The 24,889-nt window shown below is 40.4% G+C and overlaps 1 protein-coding gene across 1 annotated transcript in view; it reads right to left on the reverse strand.

Moving 5' to 3' along the window:
* Window positions 1-24,407, reverse strand: part of RIC8B (RIC8 guanine nucleotide exchange factor B) — a 37,583-nt gene extending 13,176 nt beyond the window's left edge. The window contains exons 1-6 of the mRNA XM_075050884.1: window positions 24,252-24,407; window positions 20,854-20,901; window positions 9,048-9,656; window positions 5,964-6,058; window positions 1,320-1,473; window positions 885-980 (exon numbers count right to left, since the gene is read on the reverse strand). Coding sequence (XP_074906985.1) covers window positions 885-980; window positions 1,320-1,473; window positions 5,964-6,058; window positions 9,048-9,656; window positions 20,854-20,901; window positions 24,252-24,347 — 1,098 coding nt within the window. The 5' untranslated portion in view covers window positions 24,348-24,407. The remainder of the gene's footprint in view (window positions 1-884; window positions 981-1,319; window positions 1,474-5,963; window positions 6,059-9,047; window positions 9,657-20,853; window positions 20,902-24,251) is intronic.
* Between the last annotated feature and the right edge of the window lie 482 nt (window positions 24,408-24,889).

Consider the following 24,889-nt stretch of genomic DNA (forward strand, 5'->3'; position numbering starts at 1 on the left):
AGGCAGAAAATATATGCTCTTTTCCATTATAAACTCCATTTATGAATTCAGGCGCAGCTTTGATCTGGGAGTGGCATCTATGATGCAACCTGAAAAATCACCATAGCTTAGGAAAAAGAACATTTCTCAGCTGGTTTCAGTTGCCTCTCCCTTGCTCATCTTTTAACTTCTCTCCACTTGACTTCAGGAAAAGCAGCAAAACAAGCAGAAAACACAACACCCAAGCACCAAGCCACAGAGATCCTTTAGTTCTTTAACCATGGCATGTAAATCTTTTTTCCTTTTTCTCCTACCCACAGCCTGTACTGTATTAAATAGCTATTTTAAGAGACCAAGTGTTGAAGTTTGCCTCTGTCCAGGGACAGTTCTACTCTGACAGAACTGCTGATACGCAAGTTTCAATTCCAATGACTCCTGCCTGCTGAAGTCAAACTAAAGCTCAAGCAGAACCCATGAAGACACCTGTAGCCTCACTGGCTACCACACAGCTTTGCAAAGTTTTATTAACTGCACTGAAAATCTTTTTGATATCCTGGATGTAAGGGGACAAACCCCAGTAAGTTCTTTGCCTCTATGTCACATGATCCATGGCGACCCACATTAACACAGCTTTACAACATCCCTAACATTATTATTTAACAGCTCTACAAAATGTATTGTGGAACTTAAGCCATAATATCTATTCATTTACATGACTGAAAAAGTATTTCTATAGCTGACAGTTGTCAGACCTAAGAGAAAAAAAATACTGTAGGGAACTTTGTGGGCAATTCAATATGAAACCATTCATACTTTTAAAATATCAGTGTCTTGCACTGATGTACAAAACCTCAAAAAGTTTATCACTAGCTTCATATTCAAATTTTGATGAATATTTTACTTACCTGAGCTTTGATAAACTTCCTGATATTCCTGTGAGTTCGGCAGCATTCAGTTAATAAACTGAGAACTGGAGTCAGACCTTCTCTATAGCTGCTTCCCTAAAATAAAACCAAATACAAATAAAACATTTTAAAAAGCAAATTTTCCTTTTCAAATCCTATGAACCATTTAATGAAGTCCTATATGACAGCCAAAACATGAATTTTACATAGATATAAACAAAGAGCCAAATGTTCATCCTCACACACACACAAGCAAGTATGCTTCACATATTCACAGAAATTTGTTCTCAGTTTTGAGGCGTTTCACAATCTAGAAGCAAGGACATCCATATTTGTGCTAAATACTATCCAAAAGGTTTGCAAGAAGCTTTACGTATGTGCAATTTTGCTGTCATGAAAGATGCCCCTTTTGTGAAGAATCTTTGCAGCCCATACCTTGTCTATTCTCTTCTCCATGAAATCCAGTAAAATTTGAATTGCTCCCATATTCATACCATTGTATTTTATATCTGTTTCCTCTTGGGATGATGGACTAATAAGAACATCCAAGCAAGAAACGGGAACATTGCTTAAGAGGTTGACTGCATTGCTGAAACAGATTTTAAAAATTCATTATTCATTTGAAAGAAAGAATTAAAACCAGAGTACAACTCACCATAAACTGTTTGTACAACTGCAACCAAAAAGAGGCCCAGCAACTCAAACAATGCTTTATTTTCCACTCTCTGGGTTTTAAAGAAGGTGGCATGCATTATCGCCTGAGTGCTGGCTCTTGGAACAAACAAGGAAAAAGAAAGACAAAAGCTCCAAAAGCTATACTGTAGTAGTGCCCTATTACTTCCAGCCTCCACAGTATCCTATCCCACAGATAAGGCACAGCTTCCAGCAGTGTGTTACAGCAGCTGATCTTGCAGGACAGCAGGGGGAACTCTCACATTGATTTGCAGTGGCCAGAGTTTTTTTCCTCCTTGAAACGTAAAACATTTTACAACACATCCATATTACCATCATTAACGTGACAAAGTACACCACAGAAAACATCTCCTCCTCGTATAACAGTGGGGTGTGGTGGCAATTTTTCAGGTCCCCTGAAATATTTTCACTTTTACTTAGCTTGTAGTGCATAGGAAATACAGAAGGCTTTCAACGCATTAAAAAAAGATTCAGGTTTATTTACCAGCACTACCTTTCAGTAACGGGCAGTCTTTGCATTCTACAAAGCACAAAGAGGAGCACTTCCCAAATATCCATTAAGTGATTAAAATTAGACCACAGGGTCCCTCCCTCCTCTTTAATGGAGCAAGAAGGAACTTACTTTGCAAGGGTCTCTTGTATGGTACACATCCCTTGAGTTTGCTATCTATCCTGTCCTCATTATACAGACTTGTGTTCGTACTCTTCCTGAATATGGGGCTAAATTACAGAGTTGCTGCAAAAATTAGAATTCTGTCATTACTTACTTGCTGATGCTGAACTAAATTTATAAATGGATATATTCAGAAATACTACAGAACTATTTAGGCTTACGTAAGCAGACTTCAAAGCTATCACCGAAACTATGAGCACCGATGTTTCAAGGATTGGCGAAGTGTTCCAAGAATAGACAAAACTTTTCAAACAACTTCATTTAACACTTTTAATAATCTACTTAGAAGCTGCCCTCAGTTTTTATGCTATTAATACAATTTTAACAAAGAATTAGTTAGAGAAAGCAAATCATGGCAATCAAACATAACAGGATTTCTAACAAATGTGCTGGTTTTGGTCTGATCAGACTGGGTGGCTGTTCCACATTGTGCCATCTCCCTTTTGCTCTTTTAGCAATTGACATTCAGACAACTTCTACGTTTTGGAAAGCTTGTTCTCTTTGTTTTGTTTCTAATTCCTGTTTAAGATATGTCTTTTATATCATGGAAGTTATTCCTCTCCAATAATTCAGGAATAGTCAGGAACAAAACAGACTGAAATTCAACAAATATTTGGTGGCTTCAGGCCTTTCATCAAAAGTTCTCTTTTTACCAGTTTCTTATTAAACAACCAAGTTCCCAAACACCTACAAAATTAATTTTCTGGATCACTGTGTCTGAGCTATTCTTTTCAATAAATGAAGCTCGGCTTTCTGATCTTTGTCACTCCACTGACAGTTTTATTTGTGGTAGAGGAGTGTATGAAATTCTCCAGCTACCAGGAAGTCAGTGACTATGCACAGATCTGCACAATAGTGTTTGCATTCCTACTCCAGGGGGTAGAAATACTGCGTATATTACTCTCCCCTTTTCGGCTTCCTAGAGATCATTAATCACTGGGACATGACATCCACCCACTCATGCTCCCAGCCCCCTCCTGATATGCAAATTCAGAAGCAAAGGCCTATTTAGAGCTGCTGAATGCCTTGATTAAAACCTTGTTAGTGGGCAAAAATGGCACTCACTCTAATATGTGGTGCTTTAAGCTGTTCATATTCAAACGTTAAGTAATGACATGACAGAACCACAATAATGACAACAATACCAGGTACTAAATTAGTTAAGATATTTTTATAGGTAATTCTGCTTATTTATTAGAAATAGAGTCACGCTGACTATCAGTACATCACAGCTCAGGGCATGTATCCAACACCTGATGCTCACATAAAATAAATCCTCAACTTACACATTCAGAGCACAAGCATTCATACAATGTGCTTTTAACAGGCTGCCCGAACCCTTCATTTAAGCATCTTACATTCTGCAGATTTACAAACTTAGAGAAGTGCAAGTGATCAGCAACTCTAAGAAACATACTTATGCCTCCCTGATGCTTCATAAAGTTTATTCTGCATTCAACACTGTTTATATTTTATTCCATTTTTAACATTATTTTCATAATTGCCTTACTGATAGGCTCCAGGTGGAAAACAGAGCAAGAAGTTGCACTCTGCTCTCCAACTCACACCTCATCTCTAGCAATAAAGATTGCACGGTCAGAATCTAGCATACTGAACAGCCAAAACAATGACGCAGCCTCATTTTTTTAGCTATGTTAGCTATAGACTGCTAACACAAGTTTACTCATTCATTACTGAAGCTCCTATCAGGAATGGAAGTTTTGCTTCACCAAATATACCAGGGGACTGAAGTGGGGCCCTCTGATCCATGCCCCTGATCCCTCTGAGGATTTGCAGGGTCATTACTTCTGACTGTACCTTTTCTATTCCAGAGCTGCCCTGTGATGAATAGTCTTGGTGGAAAAGCGTATTAAATTATTCAGCTTTTATTGCATCCTGTAGCATTCAAAGACAAAACTCAGGTTCTGCAAATGGGCTGAAATACTTGAATGACAAAAGTGTTTTCCCACCATAACAGAAAGACTGATGCAGTGCTATACTGAGTCTGATGGAGAAGGGGAAACAACTGAAGTGACAGAAGGCAGCGATAGCCACCCTCATTTCTTTTCTGCTTCCCCCACTCAGAATTATGGAGAATCCTTGCCTTGACTTGGTGTGTCCCTAAGGTCCATGTGGGCAACACCTCTACACATAATACGCCTTCTGACTGAAAAAAGCAAGGACAGAAATCATACCAATACTACATATTCTCCACAGCTGCCTACTTCTATAAAGCCCTTTTTGGATCTCATCTGCAAGTGTTTGCAAAAGCTAAAACCAAAAGGACCTGTATAACATGCATCCTTTTGCAATAGCACAAGATAATTAAATTTTACAGGGTGATATATTTTACAGGGTGATTAGACTAGTCAGATTCCTGGATAAGGAAACAGAACACGTTTTCACAGGAAGAGCATCAGGTGTATAATAATTCACAAGAATATCAGGCAGTCTTGCTGACTATGTACAAGCTTAAATGCTAAAGGATGATCTCTGTCTTCTTGTAGTTGTTGAATTTATCCAAATCTGTTCAATTTTCCCAGCAGTGGGGAACTTATTCCCACCAGTCCCTCCCTTAAACAAGGATGAGAGCACAAAACACCCACCATAAGCAGAAGCAAAGAGAAAACACTGACTGCCTTTTAGGACACACTCAGCACTAACTTTAGTCATGGCAACTACTGCAGCGGTATCCTAAATTATTCCAAACTAGTCTGCACCAACTGAGAAGGGCTCTGATGTAGGATTTCAGTGGTCACCTACTAAGACTGTTGATCTCTAGGAGCTTTCCTAGATTTTAATCAAGTTCATTTAACACTTTCAAGATTGCTGGGTGTGAAAAGCTCTATCCTTCTTCCTGGAGACTGCTAGTTCAGAAGATCTTCAAAAGATCCTACACTTCGATATATGGACATCTCTGAAAAAGAAAATGGCAACACTAACTTTCATTGCGAAGAGATAACATGGGATAGTGTTTGAAGCTACCATTCTGTCAGGCCCTATGAACAGCTGACCTACTTGGATAAAAATAAGGGTTTCACAGAAAAAAAATCCAGTAACACTGAACAGAGAACCACCACCTCACAAAAACGACTCTGAATTTTTATTGAATTATTGGCTGCAAGTACATAACAAACAGCTGGGTGCAGGACTGAGGAAAATAACCCAATGCACCTAAAACTGCAAAATGATTCACTCATCTTTGAAAGAAAATAAAGATTATTACCTGGGAACTGATATTTGTACTTTTAATAAAGCAGTCTATAACTATCAGAGATAAAATATCAACTTGTTACCTCCATCCCAATCCATCAGATTTTCAAAAGTTACACACAAAAATCTCAAAATGCAGTTTTTCCACCAGCTTCTGTGCAAAACAACAGAAGTTGCATTCCACTTCAATTTACACTATCCCTACAACTTCCATATGTATTTTCATCCTCAGTTATACACACACACACAAAATGATTTCAAAAAGGTCAGCTTCATTATTATTGATCAAAAATAACTATCTTGCCAGCCACTTTCTCTCTAGAATAGTGGACATGCTTAACAATATTTCGGGCAAACAGCTTTTATCAAAAAGATTAATAATATTTTACTCAAAATTAATATTTTCATTGTTTCTCAGATTTCCCCTTTTGTCAAAGTAATTTTTTTTTAAAAAAAGTAGATAACCTTTTAAAATAGATTGGCTCTGCAATTCTACCAACCTGTGCAACTCTTCAGTTTTATCTTCGGTAGGGCCCGTGGTTAATAAGCAGTGTCGAAGGATGGCAGCCATGTAACGAAATTGATGAGATTCATTCTATATAAATATAAATTATGAAGATATTTTTTCATTTTGAAGATTGCAAGTGGGGGTTTCAGGTCACTAGAATAATAAAAATTAAAGATGGAAAATACCTATTAGATCATAACATCCATCCCTATCAATAAAAGGACTGTACCTTAGAGTTCACTGAACGCTTTTAATGCAATGTAACTGTCGCATGCTGGCCTTTTAACTAGGCCTTGTAAAAGCTGCTGGGGACTTTTTTCCAGTCAAATGAGCCTTCACTACTAGAAAACCCTGTTACAAGCATTTACTCAATTTCATACCACTATTCCTAATGTACCACTACTATCTTCCTTCCTGTATTTACACCCGGTCGCCTCTTCATCCATTTAGATTACACGTGTTCTTCATTTAATTTGCCTCCTCCTCATTTCGACCTTTTGCTGCCAACAGTTTGATTCCCCCACCCAGTCTGCTTCTTTTTCTAATTCACTTGCTTCTGTTCCCTTGATACCTTTTTTCCCCTTCCTTAATAAGTTCTCTACTCTCAGCAACCCTATTTGCCCTACTTCTGCTCTCTCCAAGCAATTCCCCCTTCCACTCTCCCACCAGACAGCAGCCGCACAAAAGTACACCGGTAACTGCAATCACTTAACTGTGTATATCATTGTTCTCGTCCTTTTTCATTAGCTCTTCTTGGCATCCGTCATATGTTCTGGTGTGTTTGACCTAGCACAAAGCGTCCCAATGCATCTTTTGTAACGTCAGCATCCAAACCTGCCAACTGTACCACCTGCGGCTCTTGTCTGGCTTTGCTACTTTGAAATCATCTCCAGTCATTAAATACTGGTGTTTCAAATGGTTCTCTCCCCATTAGGATGGATCTCATTTAGTTTTCTTCCCACACGCCTAACCTCTCTGCTCTCCTTTTATTTTCCATCCCCTCTACTGTTTGCAATCTCTTCAAATTCTGCATCTTCAGCCCACTTAATTAACATGTTGTTTACTCTTCTTACAGATCATTAATATTTCCACAGGGATACTTGCTAAGCAGAGTGTCATCTAACATATCTGGCTAACAGTTTACAACTATTAAAGAACTCTTTAATTTAAAGGTTCCTTGCTTTTAGGAACTTTTAGTAAAGAGTTATTACATAAGCTTTATCTCAAAACACAAAATAAGCTTCTCCCACCCTAGAATGTCTTAAACTCTCATTCAAATAAGTAAATAAATAAATAAATAAGGTTACTAACACCAGAATTTCCTCCAATCTGAAGGAAAAGTTTTGTGGGACAAAACCTCCCACATTGCGCAGACAGCAGCCACACAAAACCTCATCAGGTAACACCACAGCTGTCTGCCATTCTGCAGTAAACTGAGCTTTTCATATCTCAAGATTCCCAGTATTTTGTAAAAGTACACCAACTTAAAGATTCAGATTTCAAGAGCTTACTTCTCAAGAGGTGAACATGTACCATAGCTTCATTTTCCAACTGAACACCTGAAATTATTTCCTCCACACAGAAAAACTTAATCACAAAGATGACACTTCTCAAACTCTGAACTAGCAAACATTCACGCTTGACTTTGGGTAATTTTTCTCCACTCAAGTTTCTACCTCCAGAACAATCACTTGCCTATACAAAGAACCTTCTCTGACAAAGTTAAAGATATTTTTCACAAAGGTCTAAGTCAGGATTATAGACAAGAGAAAAGTCCCTCACTTTCTTTATATTTCCTTGAAATTTGAAGTATTAGCTTCTCTGATTTCCACCCCACCCACCCCCCAATCTTAAATTTCAGGCTTTCTTATTCAGCATATCCTTGAGACATTAAAGCAAAGGATAAGCTTCAGACTCTTCTCAAGTTTTACATTCCTTAATGTTATGATTAATGTTTTATTTGCTGTTTAGTCCAATGCACTAAAGAGAACAATTATTTGTCAATTTTAACTACTGTAAACTTCTGCTTAGCTTTATATGCTGCATATTTACAATGCCCAGTGAAAAGTTAACAACATTGTTTTAGAGACAATATGATGTGGACTAAAAAGAAAGATTCCCTATATAATTCTATTACTGTAGCACAGACTTAGGTTATTCAACAAAAACAGTTATCATCTCTGTTTATAAATTTAGGGATGCAACACATAGGAAGCATATTTGTCTAAGAAAAAAATAGATCTGATGTTATAATGAAAAAAACAAGATAAATCTTATTCATAAGACATAACAATGAAAGTGCGTTTGGTTCTCGTACTTGACCTCATCTTAAAAGATCACATTTAAGTCCAAACCTGGTGTTGGGAGGATGGGAGATAAAGATACTAAAAACAGTACCACTTTTTCTTCAGTTATTTGCTAAAAATTAGAGTTGATGTGCTTATCATCATGCCCAGAAAAACAGAAAACTAGGAAGACTTCTCAGCTCTAATTATTACCCTATTGCTATAGTCCACAATCTCCAGAACTGTAACCCTCTGATACACTTAAATTAAAAAGTTTTTCCTAGCCAGCTAATGATTAATGAACAGCATTTATTTTCTTCTGGAAATCTAACATCCTTATAAAATAGTCTTCTTTGCATTTGTTATTTTAAAACACAGAGTTCTAATTTGCATTATATAATCCAGGTTATTCTCCCATTACACAGAAAATGTATGGATTAGATTTTTTGTCTAAGTAGTAACAAGAATAAAAAAGTTATTTTGGTATTCAAAGCAATGAGCATTAAAGACTCAACACCTCTTGAAAGCCCAAGATCATCAATACGTGACACAATCAGAATTCAGACAAATCTTCTCAGACTGATTTTGCATATAGAGAGAAATTGTGACGCAAAATTTCAAGACTACCTTAGCTGCTATTCTGAAAAATGCAATCATATTCCATCAAAATAAGTATTAGAATCCTTGCCCTGGGGCTTGGACAACAACTGCCTTTTGAGTATCTGCCTGCTCGTTCTGGCTCTTGCAGGCTAAACAAAACCAATGTAAAAACCACTTCAGCCAAGCCTTACCTCACTGTGGACATTCCAACTGTCAAGTGTTACATTAAAAAGAGCCTTTAGTGCCTCAATGGCACAATCTGTCTCTTGCAAAGATAGTGGAGGCCTGTCACGATCTTCCGCTGCTTTATATTCTTCCGTCCACCTTACACTCAGGGAACTTTCCAAAGCCTGAGTCAAAACTTGCACCCCTTGTAGTTCCTGACGCAACTGCGATCTAATATCTGTGTGCAGAAGCGACAAGAGGAAGAGGAGACGCAAATCAAAGCATTTAATGTCATCAACGAACTGTTGGTCCTTGCACTTTTCCAGAAGATTGCAGAGCATAGCTGCAAGATTCAGTTCCAAACTGAGCTTCTGTGCAACAGCACTATTAAAAATTATGTTACAGAGGCATTTTAAAGCTTCTACTATAACAGGAAATTCAGACACTCTCTCCAAAGGATCTTCCACAATGTCCAGCTTTGCTAGCCTCATAAGGATCTGCATGTTCCTCTTCGTGGTTACAGGCACTAAAACCTTCTTGTCCCTGGAGAGAATCCGGAGGGCCTCCAGGCAGGCAACTTGACAGGACGTTTTTGTGTCTTTTTCAAGGATGTTTAGAATTCCCTCACACAGTTTCTATGCAAACACAAACAAACAAACAAGAGGAACAGTTTTAGCATCAAAATATTGGTGGCAATAGGAAACTACTTTTGCTAAGCTTCCATATAACTTTTGAGTTTTCTTCTGACTTGACTTGAGAAACTAGGTATTCTGTATTAGCTCTTCAAAAGATAAACTACTGCAAAAGACCTCCAAAGATCATCAAAAGCAGTTTTCCTCATGGATACAATCCAAATACATCAACACTTGCAAAAGCATTAAGCCAAAATGGCAGATACTATTCACCATTGCCAGTTAGGAGGTTTTCTCAGCATCAGGACTAAAAACTTGAGTAGCCAGAGTAACAAGGCTAGAGAGAAGTGAAAGGTTTCAAAAATTCATCAAGGTAGAACAGTCACAACTACAGTACCTGCATAATCGTAAGCTGAGGTTGTTTCAGTGAAGAGGCTGGGAGAAAAGAAACCAAACCAAAATAACTGCTGCTCAATATACAAATATTAGTACTCCATGTTTGGTAACAGCTATAATTTGTGTTGCCACTTCAACCTAATTTACGGACTTCTCCCATCTTAAGTAAGATTCTTAGAAACACTACCTCTGAGACAGAAACATAGTGCAGTTTTATTGGAAGACTTAGGCTGTAGCTCTTTTACCAAACCAGCAAAACTGCTGCTCTGTCCACACAGCTTGTTCTTGAAGTTGAAATACTTCACTGATACTTTATACTGACGTGACTGCAGGGGTAAACATTAATCGTATAAATGCAGCATGAGAAAATACAACACTCCAAGAATCTGCAGATCAGAATGATTACATCTGAATTACAGAAGAATTACCTTTTATAAGACAGAAACGGACAATCAGATGATCCATCAAAAGCAAGATAAGACAGGACAGAAGAGACTGCTTGATGGGGAGGACTCCATAGGGTTTTCATGCCTTAAGCTCGGGAGAACACCGCTACTCATGGGTACCAGAGCCAGAAGTATAGTTACAAAGACGGTGCCAGATAAGCGGCAATACAAACTGCATCGTACCTCACAGGGCACAGTTCCTCCCTGCTTCTCACCCCCCAAGCTTTGTGTCTTGCCAATTGACACTAATAAATTACCAAAGAAGCCAGAGTAGCAACTGAGTTGAATAGCCCTAGTGCAGAAGTCCACTTAGGACCTGAAATTCACTTTGTGATCTCAGGCAGTATATGTCAATAAGAAAGTGATAAAAAAAGCATGGGAATACTAGTAAAATGAAAAATAGTTCTTTAGGAATGGTCTCTGGAACTGCACTTTTTTCACCATCACCACAACATAAAAGGCGGGGAGCAGAGCAGCCCACCACCCTGACCCAAAGTTGAAAACAAAAGTTCCACTTGGGACATCCAAGCAAGTTTTGTTACTGTGCTCACTTACAATTAAAGCCAAAACAACAACAACAACAAAGGTTAAGTCTAAAGCAAATCTAGAACAGACACTCCAGAAGAATAAGGGAGAAAACAACACAAGTCTTCAACAATGTTAAAAGACAATCTGTAAACAAAGTCAGACAGTAGGAACTCACAATACGATTTTTAGTATGCTTGTCCTGGGGTGAAGCCCACCCAAAAGCACCACCCAGACAACCAAGACCTTGTCTACATCTCCACAGCCCTGACTAGATTAATCCAGTAAGAGTTTGAAAACAAGCAGTGAGCTCCACCTCTTATTATCACACAGGCAACATGAGAAACCTTCATCAGAATATTATAGACACTGCAACAGTATAAAAATCCATATTCGACCACCTGTACAGGCATATAGGTACTTACCATGGGAATTTCACAGACAAGTACCTGGAAAACGATACTCAAGTACAGAGTTTTCAGAGTTCTTCAACATTAACCTAACACTGCTCCCACCAACCTGTACACCCCCCTGACTTGAGCTAATACACTAGACGTGCACAAAATGTTTCTGAAGGTGGCATCTTTTGAAGCATTTTTTAAAAAATGCCTAGGAAACAAAAAATGACCAGTCTAGATCCACAGCCAAATTACCTGGTTGCAGCTCAACTTCTTACAAGAATTTTGTTTCTATTGTTAAGAGTTTTCCATACAATTAACTTTGCTTTGCAAGCTGAAGCAACGGTCACAAAGCCCGTTTGGTTTTAAGGAGCAGCACAGAATTGAATGGACAGTTCAGAGAACTCCAGAAAAAGGCTAGTGTATTCTGCTCCCTGTTTAAAGCACATTTCTATTAGACTTAGCGTTTAAGTCTTCCTTGTTGACATCAGCTGCTACAACATGGTCTGTAATAATTTACCCGAATTCAACAGCTGGTTCACCAAGTGGACTCTCCCCTCTCTTCAGGAACTGTGTAACAGCACCATAACAACACCACGAGAAGCCAAGTTACCAGCCTTCCCCAAACCAAGATGCTGAATGAACACTTCAAAGACACAGTGGGCCAGACAGACTGCCTTATCAGTAAATAAATGCAGCACAAAAACCTATCTGATTTTTCATTAACTGTTTCACAACAACATAGTGCTGAAGGTTTCTTCTAGGACTTTGAATACCAAGCATCACTTCAGAAGTTATCCGATCTGATCAATACCCACTGAAATTAAGGGGAGTTTCCACTCCTTTTTGTTAGCAGCAGAGCCTATACACATCTTGCATCTGGCGCTCTGGTCTTTAATCTCAGTCAGATAAAACCTGAATGCTCATTTGACTACAAAGAGACCAATCCTCCCAAATTCAGACTGATTTTTTTTTTCCCCCTAAGTTGCACCCACCTGCTGCCCTGGAAGTGTCACTGCAACGTGTCAAAAGCACTGCAGGGGAGATCCCAAAGGGCACCAAACTCCCACTGACTTGCCATGGGAGGTGGAAGCCTAACCCTCCCTCCATACATTTGAAGACTATCCCTGCAATTTAATTAAAGATTATAAGAACCGTCATCTCGTGGCTTCAAATCTTAGTGAAATGCAGCAACAGAAGATTCTTAACTCTGAACAGCTGTAGTGAAGATAGATACTAAATAGAACACAAGCATTTTTTTTAGATTTAGCAACATACTTAAAAAAAAATCAAACCATCCCTGTGCTTGTAAGGCGCTTTATTTCCTACATATTCCTGAAGCCTTGGCTATATAAAAGATTTCACAATACAAGCAAGGCTAAAGTTTATTTTTAAAAGCATTAATTATAGTGTTATGTATCCTATATTAACAACTAAGCCCTCACACACTTAAGAACAGGTTACTAAGCTTCCTAGCCATTACAGCAAAATACAGGTTGTTTTTTTTTTTTTTTTAAGATATAAGACTCACATAAGTGAAAAACACATGGGAACTGCTGACAAAGGTCTCTGGAGTTAGACCCTGGTGAGCCATCAAGAGTGATTTTAAAGGAGCCAGCATTCAGTTATGAAACTGCCACTTGCAATACTGCTGAGATCCATGACAGGGAACGACTGCTGGCTGATCTCAAGTGCCAACAGGAGCTTAGGCAAAAATAGAGCATCTGATTATAGTTGAAGAGTTATCCATGGAAAGTTTTGAAGCAACAAAACAAAATTCATCCTATGAGGAAATTGCCTTGCAGACAACTAAAACCAAATGCTATACAGCACGTTTTCTGCTTTCTCCTTAACAGTGCGAGGGAAGCGATGCACAGACAGAAGAGAAACAGGAAAGGACGTGACCACAAAAGTATTATCCTTTTCATTTTCTTTAGGTGGTGCTTTTTCTACCACCCTGTAGGCCATTAGCATAGCATAAACTACGGGGCACATATGTTATTTGGCTGGAAATGAAAGCAAGTGAAAGAATTCAGACAGCAAGGTACCTCCCCTTTCACAAAATACATGGCGATTGTCCTAGTTCCAGGGTTTTATTGCTATCCCCTAAACTACTGTATGACTTTAATATTTCTTTTTTTGAGTTCTATCCTTTCAACATTCAGAAGGGTGTTTGACTTTTATCAGTCATGCTACAGCAGGAAGTGTTTTTTCATATACTTTTGCACAGAATCAAGGCAGTTTCTAGTATTTTTAAGATTTTTTTTAATTGTAAAATACATTCACTTCTCTGAAATTCAAGAATTCTCAGCTTTCATGCTAATAGTAACGTTAAGACAGAGCAAAACACACTGTTCCTTTTATCTGTGCTGTAGTGTGACTAACAGTAAAACATTTTAAAATTTTATTGCGTGTTAAAAGCAGGAAGCTCAGAAACACCCATTTGTTATCTTGTCTCGATGAGTAAAATATTAACCTATTTTGGTCCTTTATCCCGATAGCATAAATGCTTGATACTAAGAAGCAACACGGTCCTATAGAAAAAGCAATATCCTGAGATACAAGAAACCTGTGTTTTCTTCCTTATTCAGCCACACACCTATTGTGTGGCTTTAGGCAAAAAGGTATCATCTCTTTACTTCCAATTTTCTTTCACCGTCTTTATTTACTGGCTTATATTTTCCAGGCTCAACCTCAGCTGGGGATACTAGGTGCTTGTGCAAAACAGGGTACTTCACGATCTTGCTCTTTGGTCCTTGGGTGTCTGCATGTGAGGTCCTCTTCCACCTCCTCTCTTTGTGTTTGAAGATGTTTAGAAAGCACACTTGACCTATATTCACTTTTTTCAATTCACAGACCACTAAACTTTGACTACATTACGTCAGCTGAATTTACTGTAGCTTCTCAACACCAGAGTAATAAATGTCTTGGTGAGAAAAGGAGACAATTTCCCTTTATTTGCTTCTTCCTCTTTGGCAAATCATTCTCTTTACTTATACAGGCCTTTGGACTAGAGGAGGAACAAGAGAATATAGTCTCCATTCTGCAAGTATTCAAATCCAAGCAAACACCACTGCTTGCTGAAATACAGCATTTAATTTAGACCCAGATTATTCAGTGCTAGAGAAGCTGCAATTCAAAGGTGAACAACAAAAGTTCTGCTAAACATTACAGAAATAGAATGCCTACTTTATATCTTCTTTTCTGCACCTTTATTTCTGAATTATGCCATAGATGCCGTAAGTACCAGGAGAGGTACGCTTCTTAGCAATCAATTTTAAACTAAAACAAGTGAAAAAACCCCAAACTGTTGTCACATTGACTTGGAAATACAAGTTGCTACCACATTGCTCCCATTTTCCATCTACCTCGGTGACAGAGCATATTACTAACAAAATTGCCAGAAAAGTCCATCAGGAACAGAAATTCTACAACAGCAGAACACAGGAGGTGCGCTTGGTTTTGTATTGCCTTCACTCATTTCTCAAGATCAATGTTCTTAAGACTTCTTTGTATACTTCAAGGCATAAATACATCCCTCTTGATGGAACAGCAAGTGATATTAGCACACAGGAAGCAATACAAGTACATCAGACTTAACTAAATTCTTACTGTACTTGTTAGGCTTAACTTAAACAAAAACCAAGCTTTGTAAAGAACCATCCACAAAAATCAAATGTGTCCTTCCCACTCTTCTTTAATAGCTAGGAAGGGAAAGTCATAGGCCTAACAGTGAGTGCTTGCTCACTCTTTTAGCATGGGTGAACCAGAAGCCACCATATCTTTGGCCTCATCAAGTATTATGTGCCAGAACACATAATTTATTTAGGAGAATGGGAACATCATAAGTGGTACCAGGTCATGCTTTCCTTCTCCTGCACTGGCTTAAGTCCATCTAGTTCACTTTGTCTTCTGACACGTTTTTCAACATTTTCAAATTTCAATTTTAATTAAATTGTCTCTAGTGGTTCAAGAGAAGTACATTCTTAATTCAATTCAGCCTAATTCTGCAGCCATTCAGTGGTGAGAATGGTTAATGAAATCAGTGGTACTGCCAAACAGAAAGTTCACATGGAACTGTATTTCCCCAACAGGTCGTATACGTCTGCTATTGTCTACCCCATCTGTATTGTTATCTATTCCTCAAACTTACCTTATACTTTACTCAAACATGAAGATTCATATCAGACTCTGCCCAATTTTCAGGTAGATGAAAGGAATGTTCGCAGTAACCACAATGAACTGCACATAAATTTTTACAACTCTTAAGTTTCTGTGGCCCTCAAAGTTATTCAGAAGCTTCTCTTAAAACACAAGACCCTCTCTATCTCATATAAGGCAAAATCAAGCATTTTACACGTTTCTTATATTTTCAGTAGATTATGCAAATCAATGTTGCAGAAAACCAAAGAGAAGCTATGTTTTTGGCAAGTCAGAGATAAGAGATTCCAGGAGCAAAGAGGCATAATTTGGAAATGCTGAATAAGAATGTTGGCTGATCATTTCTGCTAACAGGAGCAGCATTAAAATAACAAAATAATTGTTTTATTCTGCTATTAGGTTTCAGAGTTAAGCATCCAAGGCATTAAGAAAGTAAACCGAAGAGTATTTGAAATGTTAGTTCAAGACTTCATTTTCTCTGGAAGTCAAGACAACATTTATGTAACGCTTATTATCAACTGTGCTGAATAATGGGACAATTAGATAACCTCCTATGAAAAGGCCATGCCCAATTTTTGCCTAGTCTTTCTGGACAGATGTGGGCAGGGAGGGAAGGTGCACACTTGTATTCCTTGAGGATGCAGTCTGCTTCACTTCAGAACTTCATCGCTCAGCCCGCATCAACAGCGGGAGGGTGGCCTGTTTGGCAGGAACCTGCCAGCTCTGACACGGCAGAGTTCCAAGTCGCAGGTTTGGACGTGTGAGAGCTTAGGCTAGACGGCACTCCACAGGTAAGGTGAGGAGCACGCACAGCAACCCATGTCAGAACCGGTGGGATAAACACCTGGTTCAGAGTCACAGAAAGGTGAACTTCTGCATAGCTGCACTCTCAGCAGCCCTCCTTGCCCTCCCCACTGAACAGGGAGAGGGAAAACCCTTTATAACCTCTGTAACCCAGTGGTGAAAGAAGGGTTTTAAAAGGAAAGATGGGTTTCACTGGCTTGACATAAACCTTAAGAGATGTAAAAACTAAAAAATGCTGGATTGGAGTGGGCAGGACCAGAGGGAATTGAACAAATGCTTAGTATTAATGAAGGACACTCAGTAACTTTTCTTCTCTTACAGACCGGTACTGCCTTAAGGGGCTTCAGTAAAGTCAGAACAATAACAACAACAATTAATACTAAGATACCACACAGTGTGCCCACAGGAGCGCTTGAGCTTAATATTTTTATAGGACATTCACTAAAAGACTTTACAAGCTTGCAACGAAGTTACTGGGAGGAGAAAAGTTCTGTGCCTTTGTGGCTGCAGGAACCTTCAGACCTCCCAGAAGTGTCACAGTGTCAACAGCACTATCTAATAACGAGGTTCTTCTGAGATTTAGAGCGTGACAGCATCTTGCTCCATCAACATACTTTACTGCTTCTATCCTTCCAAAGTTCAAATACGGTACAGTCCACAGCCTTAAGGAATCTCTCTACATCATGAGTTTAATTAAGAGAGAAAAGTCCCACAATACATTTGATACGATTTACCATCACCTATTTCAACACCTTTAAAACATTCAGCAATGCAGGGGAAAAGATTGTTTTAGTGATTTTCTTCACAGTAGAGGAGACCTTGATCCATTATGTTCAAATTGAACCTGAACAATAAATCAAGAAAACTGATCTCAACTTTAAAGATTTGTATTACAGGACTGACCCAAGACAGTAAGCTGGAGCCAGTAGAGTAGAAACGAGATGTTTTAAGTACTACAAGAGGTGAAGCAGACAAAACATAAGGAGTTGAACAGGAATTATGTCAGTTGTGAAGACCCTACCATTTCAGGTAAGAATATGGCTTATGAGTAATATTCTTGCATTTGGCTGCTGCTTCCTTTTCTTCCCTTCCTCCCCCAAGCTCAGCATCTTCATCTAATGTAAAAAGTCAGTCTTGCTTGCTATCTTGGATAGATGTACTTTTTCTGTGATATCACCTAGGCAAATGGTGCTGTAGCTCCTTCCAGTTGTGGAATGCTGTGGCTAACTAGGGAATCAGTACTGATAGATGTTTCCAGGACACCAACAGTGCTGTGATTTTCTTACCATTTTAAGTCTGTAAACAGCACAAATGTGTTGCTACTTCAGGAGCAGCATTTGGACAGGTCAAGGTATAAATAATGGAGAACAAAGCTATTAAATGATGAGAAAGTGGTTCTAAAAAAACCTTTCCTCTTTGTACTAGTACATGTGAGGCTTGAGCTGAAGTGCCCACTGTGCCACATTGAGAGGGAGACACTACGCCTCACTCTCCAAGGTGACTGCCCAGTCAAATTACCAGATATTCTTTTCTGGAGTTGATTCCAGCACAGAACTAAAGAACCAACCGTTTTTGTCAACCATGCCACCCTGCTGTGAAGTGTTGCAGTTCTGAAGACTCAACCTTTTCCAGCAAAACACTGTCAAGAACTTCTTGGCTGGCTGAGACAAATAAATATTTTAGATTTCTAAGAGCTGGTTAAGCTCCTCTGAAGCAACCACACTGCCTTAATTTCAGCTGCTATTCAAAACACATTTACCTCTGGTTGGCAATTTCTGTGCTGTTTACACACACAAACTGAAAACAGGCTTTCAGAAATTCCTGGGTTTTTATTAGTATATGACAAGTTAAGAAGGAATAGCACCAACTTGATCTGCCTGGTATCCGAGTAGATCACTCAGTACAACACAGGTTGCCAACTGATTTATATCCATAGTACCCATCATATAGCCAATGCAGATACATACATCGTTAAACAAAACAACCAGGACAAGTAACAGCTCACATTACAATCTCGTGGGTTTTATCATCCTGTGATTTATTAAAGTCCTGTGGCTATATTCAGATAGACAAGCTTGATAGAATTACCTCTTCCTGCCTTCTAGAGGACACAACCTACCTTCTTCCTGGAGTTCAGTATTCCAAACTCACCAGTGATTTCATTAGTTTACAGCCTAAAGCATCATGATTTGATAGCTGTATTATGACATTATAATTTTTGCTGTGTGATTTACCCAGCTTCTATAGTCAAGCCACAGTTTTGACCTTTCTGTCTTTCATATTTTACAGTGTCACTGTTGTATGCGGATTGTCCTCTCCCTACCAGTACCCAACCTAGAAAAGCATAAAGCACAGTTACACCTATGTTACGATACAGTTACACTATAGACACAACCCTGCTGTAATTCTAAGGTCATGGCTGAAGCTGTGCGGTGAGGCAGAGAAAAAACTTCCATTGCTATTGTTGATATTTTACTTACACTCTTGCATAGACATGAATGACTTAGAAAGTCTGTGAGGCTTGCTGGAGTAAATAACTAAAAGCAAATTTACTCCTAGGCATGAAGAAACCCAATATGCAGCAAGAGACTGGTAAGAAGTACGTATTGCATTCATCAGGTTATATGACAAATTTCCAGTAGCACCAGAAACCAAAGACAAAATCCTGAAATCCCTCTGTATTTGCCCCCACACATGAACTTCGAGTCTACTACATGACTCATTATGGATTGTGATCCTTTGTCTAGACTCTTTCACTGCAATCACTCTAAGCTACCAGCAGCAGAACTGCAAATACTATCAAATTAAGTGTATTTTGGTTTTACGAAACAAAAAAATGGAACTTGTTTCTGAATTAGCATAAGGCTACATCATGCAGTCTTTGAGCAACCCCCATTAATTTTGGTGACAACTTGAGTAGTTTGGTCTTAACAAGAGCATGTACTATTTTAACTTTCAATTTAAAGCATTTTTATTTCTTACCTTAACTGAAGAATGAGAGTGCTCAATGTTTTACAGATACTAAGGATACTGAGCATGTGCAGTTGAGTAGCTGTTAAAAAACCCCCAACCAATGAAAAACCCAACCACACACAAAGTCATACACTCCTCCATACCCCTCAACACTCATTGTCTTTATTTAGCTTTTGCCAATTTGGTTTCTGATCTATTTTCCTTTCCTATGTTCTCTACTTAGTATTCAGTTTTCCAGACAAGATACTTTCTCATTCTCAATGTAAAAAGAGGTGGAAGGGATGGGGAGGAAAGAGAGGGAAGAACACAAACACAATAAGAAAATCAAATCAAGATCCCATCTGAGTTCTTCTATAGATCAAAAAGGACACACCTAGTCCATCACCACATTACTGAACATCAGCTTCAAGTAAAGCCATAAAGCGAAGCTAATGGGTCTTCGAGTCATCTGTGTAATGAAGAATTGTAACTTAAGATTACACTACACATAACTGATGGTTTTGTAAATGCAAAGGATAGAGAAATTTATCATCCCACCCATTTCTACCAGAAAAAGACTTAATACCTGAAAATATTTAGATTTTGCACAAAATCATGGAATGAATTGACGTGTGTCCAATTTGAGACAAAGTATCCTTGCAGAAACCTTGCAATATGATTTCAAGCTCCGAGTTTATTTCGCAAATAGCAGAAACATGCAGCCTCATTCACTAATGGACATTTTCTGAAAAAACATGCAAATCAGCCCAAAAACTAGAGAAAAGAAAGGAAGGGTCTTGTCATTAGATACTATGCCATAAAAACAACAACAGAAAAAACCAAAGAATTAAAAAAAAAAAAATCAACATCCAAGCTTTAAATGCAAGGCTGTGGGTGGATCTCAAGGGACCTGTTAAGCCCTGACACACCTGTACAGCTCCATGCTATAGCACGCAAACACTTCCCCTTTTTGTAACCTGACATGGACATTCCACATAGTGCTGCTTACAGCTACCTTTGGATTAACAGGCTTCTGTAGTAGCTCTGTCTCCCTTACAGCTCCATAGCCGCCTTCTGTACTTATCCCTTGATCTTAATCTCTAATATTATCCAAGTATCTAACATACACAAGAAATATATCTGTGATATTGCTACCTGCTGAGAAGAGAGAAAATGGAAAAATGTATTGCAAAATCTTTATCTCAGTAGATACAAAAGAGTTTCTTTATTCCTTCACCCCATCCCAAATCTGTACCCAACAAAATTATTTATGGGCTCTTCCATTACTACTTTTATTCAAGACAAGGGGTTTTGCTAGGGGAATTTGCTTTTCTCGTTCAGAAAAAGGGGGAATGGGTAGTTGTCATGTCTCTTGCACTGAAGAAACAAAAATTAAAACAGATCTTTATAATCACTACTTGCACCATTTCACAATGGCAGCTAAATTAAGACATTGCTTTTACTTTTTTATACTTCTAACCAGAGCAGGTATGAAGCTCGATAGCCTATTTTACTTACCTTTCTTTTGTCTTCATCTGCTGGATCAAATCTGAAAACAGTCCGATTCTGTAAAGAAAGAGAAGAATCTGGATTTGTTACATGAACATCAGCTGCTAAGTATGTAACACCTGCAAAACTATTATAAAATTTTAGGAGTCTGGTCAAAACCAGCTTCAGATAATGAGGCCATAACCATGTCAACTCATGTCCTTTTCCCGTTCTACCCAACAGCAAGAGCTTTAATAAGTAGGTCCAACCGACAATTCCACAATTATTACTGGTGCAAAGCAAGGCATTATCTGCAGGCTGTGTTTCTGATGCAAGGTAACAACCTTGCACATGGCGCTTCACAGGGTGAAAAATGTTAGCGATAGCCTTGTGTTTTACAAATACCGTATTACTCAGACTCTTCCCCAAGCATTTCTTGTTTACCAGCTTCTGACTGCACTTTAAAGCATCCCAAACCAGAACAACCATGGTATAACCTTGCCCAGAAAACAAGTAGTACAAATCAAATAACCCTTACTACAAAAACTACCTGTTTCCATATTGTGGCAATTTCCAAAACACATTACCAAGGTATTTGCTTCTCTGGTACAGTTAAATGCAAGATAGACATGGTCTAACAAGGAATACTTATTTCCTGTTAAACACTTCAAAGAGTAATTGACTCTAGTTCTACATTAGTATCCTGAAGTATGTTATTAGTGAAATATTACTCATATGACATGAAGTTCATTCCATCAATCAAAGAAACCAGCAGTAATAGCACATTGTTTTAATGACATTTTAAAACTTCCAAGCTAAATGATTAAGCATGATGAACAGCTTCTAAAAAAAATTAAAACCTCAATTTCTGTTATTTCTAATAAACAACTTGCTACATCACGCAAGTGACTGAAAAACAAAAGTGACCCTCCATAACACACTAGTGGGCCTCTTACCTTTCATGACGCATGCTCACAATTCACAGAAAAGCCTTGGACATCTACCCTACCATAAAGGGTTACCAATATCAGTTAGATCCTTGAGGATGGTAGGAAAATAATTCCCTGCTCTTCTCTTACAGAGCTCCCTGTAACACCACTGAACCACACAAGTTCAGCAGAATGCCAGCCAAAAGCAAGTGAACATTAAATGACGAGCAATTAACCAAGAGAAGGCAATCTTTACATTCGCACATGAACATTTTTGGAAATTTAAAAAAGAAATCTAGCAACAGCGTAAGTAGTCTAAGCCCTGGAGGAGCAGAGATTTGGAACGATCATTGCAAACAGGACAGCATAGAGAAGCAAGAGCAGACCTATTACTTTCTCTCATTATAGTTATTCTATAGCCACCTGCACCTTAAAACTACACTTAGTCCATCCTTTCTCTTCAATTAAAGCGTATTTAATTTGTTATTTGGAAAAAAACCTAAGGCAACCTAAACCCCAGAACAGGCATGGGTAAAGACTGGGAACCTGGAGCACTCTTCCCAGTCTTTGCTGGCCCACAGGCAATATATCCGAGTTAGTAATGCATTGCACAGGAAAAGCGATGTAGGAAACATTGAGGCAAACTTCTCAACAAGAAACACACTAAGAAAAATGTCATATTGGGACAGTATTAAAAGATTCCCATCCCACTTCAAAAGTGGTATTTAGCTACACACATAACTCCAAGGGTTCATTTGAAGACTTGAAATGCCAGAACCGAAACCACACCAGCCATCACTCTGTCCTTGAAAAGTCAACTTAAGCCTAAATAATTTATCTGCGGAAGCTGATGAGAAGGCATAAAATCCAGTACAGCAAAATTAAGAAATTATGTTTGTGCGTGCTTTTTGACTGAACACATTTAACAAAGGGTCACTTTCAAGAGTGAAGACAGGAGATAAAAGGCTTCCTCAGTCAGAATCTTTCTTCTGTACCTTAGAGGTCAGCGAGTTAAAACAGTTAGATGTGTCTAATGAACTCTAGATCTACCAATCCTTCAGAGAAAGTGCCCTGCACCTGCACCAATCTCTACATTTGAATTGCAGGTGCACAATGGCAGCCTACGTCAAGACTGTTGCTCAAGCTGCTTCTAGAACCTCAAGTTTGAGTGAAGATATCAGTTACTGCCATTGTTAGACTTAAAATATATTGCACGCAAGAGAGCAAACTTCAAGCCATCTCTTGGAGGCTGAAGATTAACCATACACCAATCCACATTCATTTGGCTTTTCCCCTAATCACAGGGCTAGTAATCTTTAACTAAAAACCTGAATGTTTGTTCCTGTAACAGATTACTAAATTTCAGCAGATAGTTACGTCAACACAACTGCACTTAAATTACATCCAAGGCCAAACTCTGAGCCAGTAGCAGCTTTAGAGACGTGTACTAGTCACAGAAGCGTCTACGCAAAGGACAGACACCTGACGGGTTGAGACATGATCTTTAGAAATGGACTATACTGCTCTACTAAAATCTAGGTGTCAAAATGTCCCTATCAGAGCAGGAGAAAAAAAAAATATGTAAAATTCCACCTAACACCCAGCTTCACTCCAATTTCTACTTCCCAACATTACCAGGAAATCCCTTCACTTCTTGACTTAGCGTACACAGATCACGCTGTAATGGTGGCAGACACCAGGTACTCTTTAATACCTGTCAGCATTAAAAGCCCAACCTGTTGTAACCCTGCTGTCTCCCCTTTCCCCTTTGCTTGGCCAGAAACACAGAACCATCAAGTAAGGTTTGGCCCGTTTTACACCGTTTTACGCACGTCCCCTCCCGCTGCAGAGGACACGGTCACCACCGAAGCGGCCCGAAGGCCGCTCTCCCTCAAGCCGGCCAGACCCGGCGACAAGGGCCTGCCTCGGGCAGGTGAGCAGGTACACGACGACGGCATCCAGGAGGCTCCGGCGTTATCCTGTCCGGCTTCTTCCAAGAGGTCTAGGCAGGTCGAGAGACTTCTGAGGCAAACCTAAGGCTGTGGAACAGCTTGGTCACCCACAACCCGCTACACTACCTGGCTGGCGGGGTCAAGTAGAGGCAAGACAAGAGGCTTGGGGGGGGGGGGGGGGGAGCCTGGCAACGGGCTTGTTTTACCGGCGACACGGCTGGCTTTGTGCTCCCGGGAGAGTCTGCCTTCCCCTGGGCACTGCCCTCGCTCCCCGCCCCGGTACCACACGGGGAAGCGCCGAGGCCACACCGGGCGCAGGCCGCTAGCTGGGGGAACGGCAGCAGAAGCGGCGACCGCTGGGGACCCACCGCAGAGCCCGGCCCAGGGCGGGGGTGGGGGGGGCAGCGGCAAGAACCCCGGCCAGCCCGGGCCCCCGGCGGTGCTGCCGAGGGCGGGACGGGGCGGCGACACCGCCGGGGGAGGCGCTGGGGGGGGGGGGGAAGAGGGAGACAAGACAAGACGCCCGCCCTCCCCAACGGCCCGTTACCTCCTCGTTGTACCGCGCCAGGACCTGCTCCACGGCCTCGGGGCCACCGCCGCCGCCGTGCCCCTCCACGGCCTCCAGCACCGCTCCCAGCTCCATGCCCGCCGCCCGCTCCGCTCCGCCGGCAGCAGCCGCCGCCCCGCCGCGCCCTGACCTCCTACCCCGCGTGACGCCCCGCCTCGGAAACCGCCCTGACTGGCAGGCAGCGCTCGCCCGCTAATTGGCTGGAGGGGGCGGCGGCGTGCACCTCCGAGCCTTCCTATTGGCCGCCCGCCCGACGGCAGGAGATTGAGGCCAGGGGACTACGCGTCCCAGCATGCCAAGCGAAGAAGGGGCGGCGGGGCGCGGAGGGAGCTGCGGGGCTTTGGTGCCGCGGGGCACGATGGGTGCTGTAGGCCGCGCAGGGCGGCCCCGGGCGGCCCCGGGCGAGAAGGGCGGTGGAGCGGGGTGGGGAGTACCGCCGGTTCGAGTCCCGGGAGGCCACGGCGGCCGGGAGAGCGCCCTCGGGTTGCTCGACGTACAGCGTGTTGGTTTGGCTTCGCCTGACGTCTGGCAGCAAAACAAAACCCTGTTTCTCGAGTCCAACCCGCCAGAGTCGGGGGGGTACACGAAAATTCTCCACGTCCATTTGAAGTACCCCT

The sequence above is a fragment of the Buteo buteo genome, chromosome 19 (assembly GCF_964188355.1).
Source record: "Buteo buteo chromosome 19, bButBut1.hap1.1, whole genome shotgun sequence".
Taxonomy (NCBI): Eukaryota; Metazoa; Chordata; class Aves; order Accipitriformes; family Accipitridae; genus Buteo; species Buteo buteo.